Below are 8,914 nucleotides of genomic sequence, written 5' to 3' on the forward strand. Positions count from 1 at the left end.
CACGAGGACAAGTTAGAGACCAGGAGGAAAAGTTAGAGACCAGGAGGACAAGTTAGAGACCAGGAGGACAAGTTAGAGACCAGGAGGACAAGTTAGAGACCAGGAGGACAAGTTAGAGACCAGGAGGACAAGTTAGAGACCAGGAGGACAAGTTAGAGACCAGGAGGACAAGTTAGAGACCAGGAGGACAAGTTAGAGACCAGGAGGACAAGTTAGAGACCAGGAGGACAAGTTAGAGACCAGGAGGACAAGTTAGAGACCAGGAGGACAAGTTAGAGACCAGGAGGACAAGTTAGAGACCAGGAGGACAAGTTAGAGACCACGAGGACAAGTTAGAGACCAGGAGGACAAGTTAGAGACCACGAGGACAAGTTAGAGACCAGGAGGACAAGTTAGAGACCAGGAGGAAAAGTTAGAGACCAGGAGGACAAGTTAGAGACCAGGAGGACAAGTTAGAGACCAGGAGGTCAAGTTAGAGACCAGGAGGACAAGTTAGAGACCAGGAAAACAAGTTAGAGACCAGGAGGACAAGTTAGAGACCAGGAGGACAAGTTAGAGACCAGGAGGACAAGTTAGAGACCAGGAGGACAAGTTAGAGACCAGGAGGACAAGTTAGAGACCACGAGGACAAGTTAGAGACCACGAGGACAAGTTAGAGACCACGAGGACAAGTTAGAGACCAGGAGGACAAGTTAGAGACCAGGAGGACAAGTTAGAGACCAGGAGGACAAGTTAGAGACCAGGAGGACAAGTTAGAGACCAGGAGGACAAGTTAGAGACCAGGAGGACAAGTTAGAGACCAAGAGGACAAGTTAGAGACCAGGAGGATAAGTTAGAGACCACGAGGACAAGTTAGAGACCACGAGGACAAGTTAGAGACCAGGAGGAAAAGTTAGAGACCAGGAGGACAAGTTAGAGATCAGGAGGACAAGTTAGAGACCAGGAGGACAAGGTAGAGACCAGGAAAACAAGTTAGAGACCAGGAAAACAAGTTAGAGACCAGGAGGACAAGTTAGAGACCAGGAGGACAAGTTAGAGACCAGGAGGACAAGTTAGAGACCAGGAGGACAAGTTAGAGACCAGGAGGACAAGTTAGAGACCACGAGGACAAGTTAGAGACCAGGAGGACAAGTTAGAGACCAGGAGGACAAGTTAGAGACCAGGAGGACAAGTTAGAGACCAGGAGGACAAGTTAGAGACCACGAGGACAAGTTAGAGACCAGGAGGACAAGTTAGAGACCAGGAGGACAAGTTAGAGACCACGAGGACAAGTTAGAGACCAGGAGGACAAGTTAGAGACCAGGAGGACAAGTTAGAGACCAGGAGGACAAGTTAGAGACCAGGAGGACAAGTTAGAGACCAGGAGGTCAAGTTAGAGACCAGGAGGACAAGTTAGAGACCAGGAAAACAAGTTAGAGACCAGGAGGACAAGTTAGAGACCAGGAGGACAAGTTAGAGACCAGGAGGACAAGTTAGAGACCAGGAGGACAAGTTAGAGACCACGAGGACAAGTTAGAGACCACGAGGACAAGTTAGAGACCACGAGGACAAGTTAGAGACCAGGAGGACAAGTTAGAGACCAGGAGGACAAGTTAGAGACCAGGAGGACAAGTTAGAGACCAGGAGGACAAGTTAGAGACCAGGAGGACAAGTTAGAGACCAGGAGGACAAGTTAGAGACCAGGAGGACAAGTTAGAGACCAAGAGGACAAGTTAGAGACCAGGAGGATAAGTTAGAGACCACGAGGACAAGTTAGAGACCACGAGGACAAGTTAGAGACCAGGAGGAAAAGTTAGAGACCAGGAGGACAAGTTAGAGATCAGGAGGACAAGTTAGAGACCAGGAAGACAAGTTAGAGACCAGGAAAACAAGTTAGAGACCAGGAAAACAAGTTAGAGACCAGGAGGACAAGTTAGAGACCAGGAGGACAAGTTAGAGACCAGGAGGACAAGTTAGAGACCAGGAGGACAAGTTAGAGACCAGGAGGACAAGTTAGAGACCACGAGGACAAGTTAGAGACCAGGAGGACAAGTTAGAGACCAGGAGGACAAGTTAGAGACCAGGAGGACAAGTTAGAGACCAGGAGGACAAGTTAGAGACCACGAGGACAAGTTAGAGACCAGGAGGACAAGTTAGAGATCAGGAGGACAAGTCAGAGACCAGGAGGACAAGTTAGAGACCAGGAGGACAAGTTAGGGACCAGGAGGACAAGTTAGAGATCAGGAGGACAAGTTAGAGACCAGGAGGACAAGTTAGAGACCAGGAGGACAAGTCAGAGATCAGGAGGACAAGTCAGAGACCAGGAGGACAAGTTAGAGACCAGGAAGACAAGTCAGAGACCAGGATGACAAGTTAGAGACCAGGAGGACAAGTTAGAGACCAGGAGGACAAGTCAGAGACCAGGAGGACAAGTTAGAGACCAGGAAGGCAAGTCAGAGACCAGGATGACAAGTTAGAGACCAGGAGGACAAGTTAGAGACCAGGAGGACAAGTCAGAGACCAGGAGGACAAGTTAGAGACCAGGAAGACAAGTCAAAGACCAGGATGACAAGTTAGAGACCAGGAGGACAAGTTAGAGACCAGGAGGACAAGTTAGAGACCAGGAGGACAAGTTAGAGACCAGGAGGACAAGTCAGAGACCAGCAGGACAACCCAGCAACGAGTAGCACAGCCCTAAAGACTTAAGTTCAAAGTAGTACTTACCACTTAACTGGAGACTCGGGTACGAGATGGGTACTTACCACTTGACTTGAGGAGCAGGCTCGCCCTCCACCTCCACCTGGTAGTCGAGGTCCTTGCCGATGATACAGGCTACCTCCTTCTTCATCTTCTTAATCTTAGGCCCAGCTGTGAAGAAAAAGAAGAAAGATGCAGTTAATTTCCGGTGAAGAATCTCCTGGCGTCTTCACACAATCATCTTAGCTAACAAACCAAATATAAAGCCCATTTATAGCTTTAGCTGTGATAAAATCCTTTACTACCACTACTGCTAACAAGGCATCGCTGCTCTAACGGCCCTCCTGATTGGTTGGTTGGTTAATGGGGTTTGAAGCCTATCGGCGGTGTTAGGGTCCCTCTTGACGTGTTACGGTCATTTAGGTACCTAAATGACCATAAGTCAAAAGGGACCGAGGTACGCTCTCAGTGTATATAGTCTGAGAGATATGCATGTCTAAGTATATATACACTGAGAGATATGCATGTCTCAATGAATATACACTAAACATACCTCTCGTGTATATACAGACATACATATCTAAGCGTATATACACTGAGAAGCACACACCCGTGTATAAACACTGAGATATACACCTGCTAGCGTATATATACTGTGAAACATACCCCTCTCAATGTACATATATGCAGAAGAGAGCCTGTCCCGCTCTACCTCCTCACTCACCATTTAAATAACCCTCACTCCCTTGTGAAGACCTTTTAAATCGAATATATCACAATGAATCTCCCACAATTACGTCTTGAAACAAAATGTCCAAATTTCGTGGCCTTTTTTCCTTTTTAAGAAAAATATCAAGAGACCTTCCGAACCTTGAAACTCCCCTGGGGTACTTACCCTTGATGGCCAGGTTGGCCGAGCACTGAGCCTCGCCCAGCTCGTTCTTGGCCACAACACGGTAGAGGCCAGCATCCTTCTCTTCAACGTTCTTAATGACGAGTGCTACCGACTCTTCGTCCTCCCAGAGGAACTTGAAGCGTCCTCCAGATTTGACGTCCAGCCCGTTCTTCGTCCTGAGAGAGAGAGAGAGAGAGAGAGAGAGATAGAGAGAGAGAGAGAGAGATTATTATTACACTTGCTGGAATATTAGTGATTAATAAAACACTAAACACTGGAAAGTGTTTATTACACTCTCAATTATTCGACATAAATAAAAATGGTTGTAATCATAAAGGCCTCGGTCAGATGACCAAAAGCTCCAGCTGTGGGTCATCATATGACTAACATCCACGTCGGGAAACACTTGTCCTGTTTCCTGACAAACCAGACCTAACCTAAATCAATACTAAACATGTAAAGTAAAAGGACACAAGTGCAACTAATGTGACATTTATTGTGGCAACGTTTCGCTCTCCAGGAGCTTTATCAAGCCATTACAAACAATACATGGACACAGAGGGTATATAAAGGCTCAGAGTGAGGTGTAATACTAGTGAGGTACCATTTCGATGTTCACTAGTGGTGGTGGTAATAGTAGTAGTAGTAGTAGTAGTAGTAGTAGTAGTAGTGGTAGTGACAAAAGTAATACAATATGATAGAACAATTAATTCGTACATGAGTAAAAGGATATAAAAGCTATTACTTGGGTAACATAAAAATAGGTTGGACAAATAGAGACTGGAAAGAGGCAGCTTGTTTTAGTGTTCACTCTCTGTAATGTGCTTTGTGTAGTATAACAGGAGAGACTATGTGATGGCAGGGTTTACTGTTTTCAGGAGGATTCTTGCTAAGACTTCGGAGATGGTGAAGCTGCCGTTGTTTTGTTTAATTGTATTCGAAACAGCGATCAGTGCTGATTCGAGGCACTTGCGACTGCACCTCACTCTGAGCCTTTATATACCCTGTGTGTCCATGTATTGTTTGTAATGGTTTGATAAAGCTCCTGGAGAGCGAAACGTTGCCACAATAAATGTCACATTAGTTGCACTTGTGTCCTTTTACTTTACATATTGTCGGTAATTCTACCAACTTTATTACAATACTAAACATGTATAATACCTGTGTATCTTCATACATCGAGACGTTTTCCAAACCAGTGTTTTTTTCAATCAATTACACAGAATAAATTCTGAAAACAGTGAGGCAGGGCAGGAACATAATAATTATTACTATTATTATTATTATCTTATCTAAGCTACCCCGTCACCTCACGTTTACTTTCCCTAAGATTATTTCAATGTTTAGCATTGAGAAATTAACATAAAGCCCCTTCAACTCAGAGACCCTTCTCAGACGAAGGAGTACATGGCTATCAGCTGAGAAGAGCTATCTACTTCTATCTAAATTAAGGACTATCCTGTATTTTTTATATGAGGAGAACCTTAAGGTTACCGATTGAGGACTATCTACACCTATTCAAGGACTATCTACCCCTATTCAAGGACTATCTACTATTCTACATGCGTCTGAGGCAGGGATGGTCAATCTGAACGAGGTTCCACTTACCACTGGAGTTCTGGCTTGGGAAATCCTCCGACCTTACACTCCAGCATGGCAGATCCTCCTTGGGCCACCTGAGTATCACTCAGCGATTCCTTGATGCTGGGAGGTTCCGGGTCACGAAGTAAGCGGTTCACAGAACCTGCGCGGGGACACACGCAAGTATATGTTAGTGAGCAGGTTAGTGAAGAGATTAAGTGTATAAATTAGCAAGTCTTTCTTGTTATGCAGTTGAATTTGCAGGCTAAGTGTTGGTCCACTGAAAACTCTGGTCCACTGAAAACTCTGGTCCACTGAAAACTCTGGTCCACTGAAAACCCTGGTCCACTGAAAACTCTGGTCCACTGAAAACTCTGGTCCACTGAAAACTCTGGTCCACTGAAAACACTGGTCCACTGAAAACTCTGGTCCACTGAAAACTCTGGTCCACTGAAAACCCTGGTCCACTGAAAACTCTGGTCCACTGAAAACCCTGGTCCACTGAAAACCCTGGTCCACTGAAAACCCTGGTCCTCTGGAAACCCTGGTCCACCTTTTACCTCACAAGGCCATTCACCTCTTACAAGATTATCTTAAGACTTTACCAAGACTGAGAGCCTCTCCTTCGAGGCTAAAGGAGGTCCCAGGCGGCGTCTTAAGACGGCAAGGGGACCATCCATCTTGTTCCAGGTAAAAACCAGGAAATATTCCTGACGACAGGTGAGGCATCAATAAATAATGTGTACACACACACACACACACACACACACACACGGAGCGGGAAGAGTGACCGGGTAGCGGCCAGGTAAAGAGGCGGGGCCAGGAGCTGTGAATCGACCCCCGCAACCACAACTAGGTGAGTACACGCACACACACATGATGCTCTCTCTCCAACACATCTCTGAGTACACACAGGATGCCCTCTCTTCAACACATCTCTGATTACACACAAGATGCCCTCTCTCAAGCACATCTCTGAGTATGCACAAGATGCCCTCTCTCAAGCACATCTCTGAGTACGCACAAGATGCCCTCTCTCAAGCACATCTCTGAGTACGCACAAGATGCCCTCTCTCAAGCATATCTCTGAGTACGCACAAGATGCCCTCTCTCAAGCACATCTCTGAGTACACACAAGATGCCCTCTCTCAAGCACATCTCTGAGTACACACAAGATGCCCTCTCTCCAACACATCTCTGAGTACACACACACAGCATCCCTCCCACACACACATCTCTGTGGCTACACACTAACCTTCCACGGTAAGTTCAGCAGAGCAGGAGATCTTGCCACAGGAAGTGGATGCTACACAGGTGTAGAGACCAGCATCCTCAGGTGTAACATTTTGGAAGACTAAGGCCAGAGTGTCCTCATCATCCTGTGGGGTAAGTAACCACACTCTTAAGTCATAACTTTACTTAAGAAAAGTGAAGGAAGAGGATGTCAGGCGAGAGTGTGATAAAAATGTGAGAGAGGCAGAGGGCAAGGTGACCTAAAGAAGAAAGCACACTCACCAATATTCACTCAATCGCCGAATTTCCAAGAGTTTGTTGACATCACAGTCACATTGCTGCCTGCACTCTAAAGGAGGGTCTTATAATTTTTGCTGTTTGGCAAGACAGTAATAGTGGGAATGATGGTAAAAGTGTTTCTTTTTCGGGTTACCCTGCCTTGGTGGGAGACGGGCAGCGATACAAGATGCAAAACAACCACGGGGGGAGTTAAATGATAGCTCTAGGCCTTTCGTGTTGTAATCTAAACATCATCAGGAGCTTGCAATGTTGAAGAAATGGTCCAAGGAAATACGATCACAGAAAATGCCTTTGCTCCAGCAAAGGAACTTTCTGTGATCGTATTACGTAGCACGTGATCGTATTACGTAGCACGTGATCGTATTACGTAGCATTGATCGTATTACGTAGCACGTGATCGTATTACGTAGCACGTGATCGTATTACGTAGCACGTGATCGTATTAAGTGGCACTGACCTTAAACATGACGTTGAACCTCTCGTAGGGATCGAACTCCTGCCCGTCTCTGAACCACTTAAATTCTGCTTTCTCTCCCTTAGCCAGGAGAGACCCTTTGCCACTTAAGCTCTCGTACACGAGGCCCTCGTCTGTAGGGAAGAAAGTGGTTAGGTGAGGTGGTGAGCATGGGTAGTGATAGGTGGTAGGATCAGCACTGTGCTGCTGTTTGCTATGCATAGTTACACATTGGGAACAAAAGCTAGCTATATTTCCCCTTGTTGACATACATCAGATGAGAGACTTTAACAGGGCAACGAGGCTATCTATCTCCCCCGTCCAGTATTCCATTTAAAAGCTCCATCAACTACGACAGCCTCGAAGCCTTCCTTCCAGCAGAGCTGGAGTTATTATCATTTGGGAATTTCAAACTGAACATGACCTACCCCGTCATACACAGAAAAAAAGGAGTATATATATATATATATAATCGGTGATACACACGTAACAACATGTACCGTATATGCCACCTTTATATCAACAATGTATCTATATATATATATATATATATATATATATATATATATATATATATATATACATATACATATATATATATATATATATATATATATATATATATATATATATATATATATATATATATATACATATATATACAGTAAACACTAGAGGGGGTAATGATATTTCTCAAGGCCTTTCACTCTACTATCACAAACACCTCTTCAGGAGCAATGCACCAAGACAAACACATAAGGAAGGTGACCAAGGTAGGCCAGCCGACACAGCCCCGAGGTAGACCAGCCGACACAGCCCCGAGGTAGACCAGCCGACACAGCCCCGACGTAGGCCAGCCGACACAGTCCCGAGGTAGACCAGCCGACGCAGTACCCTCACCGTTAACTGTCATGGAGGCTTCGCACTCCGCTCGGCCGAACTTATTCCGTGCCAGACACTTGTACGTTCCCTCATCGCTCTTCTGTACGTGGGAGATAAGGATCTCGTAGTGACCGCTGGCGTGGTCGCGATGCAGCCTCACTCTCGCGTCTTCTCTGATCTCGCGGTCGTCCTTGAAGCTGTAATAATAATAATAATAATAATAATAATAATAATAATAATAATAATAATAATAAAATATAAACCTCTGAATGTAAACACACTGTGATGCCAAACTATACACACTGTGATGCCACACTATATACACTGTGATGCCAAACTATACACACTGTGATGCCACACTATATACACTGTGATGCCACACTATATACACTGTGATGCCAAACTATACACACTGTGATGCCACACTATATACACTGTGATGCCACACTATATACACTGTGATGCCACACTATATACACTGTGATGCCACACTATATACACTGTGATGCCACACTATATACACTGTGATGCCACACTATATACACTGTGATGCCACACTATATACACTGTGATGCCACACTATATACACTGTGATGCCACACTATATACACTGTGATGCCACACTATATACACTGTGATGCCAAACTATACACACTGTGATGCCACACTATATACACTGTGATGCCACACTATATACACTGTGATGCCACACTATATACACTGTGATGCCACACTATATACACTGTGATGCCACACTATATACACTGTGATGCCACACTATATACACTGTGATGCCACACTATATACACTGTGATGCCACACTATATACACTGTGATGCCACACTATATACACTGTGATGCCACACTATATACACTGTGATGCCACACTATAT

General features: G+C 45.0%; 1 protein-coding gene across 10 annotated transcripts in view; it reads right to left on the bottom strand.

Annotated features, from left to right (window-relative positions):
* Positions 1-8,914, bottom strand: part of Obsc (Obscurin) — a gene marked incomplete at its 5' end in the record, with an annotated part of 440,143 nt that overhangs the window by 130,207 nt on the left and 301,022 nt on the right. For all 10 annotated transcript variants that reach the window (XM_070082639.1, XM_070082647.1, XM_070082643.1 and 7 more), the window contains 6 exon segments: positions 2,742-2,847; positions 3,572-3,747; positions 5,180-5,315; positions 6,408-6,531; positions 7,143-7,273; positions 8,040-8,218. In XM_070082639.1, the coding sequence (XP_069938740.1) occupies positions 2,742-2,847; positions 3,572-3,747; positions 5,180-5,315; positions 6,408-6,531; positions 7,143-7,273; positions 8,040-8,218 (852 nt within the window).

Source organism: Cherax quadricarinatus, chromosome 7 (assembly GCF_038502225.1).
Source record: "Cherax quadricarinatus isolate ZL_2023a chromosome 7, ASM3850222v1, whole genome shotgun sequence".
In the NCBI taxonomy this organism is placed as follows: Eukaryota; Metazoa; Arthropoda; class Malacostraca; order Decapoda; family Parastacidae; genus Cherax; species Cherax quadricarinatus.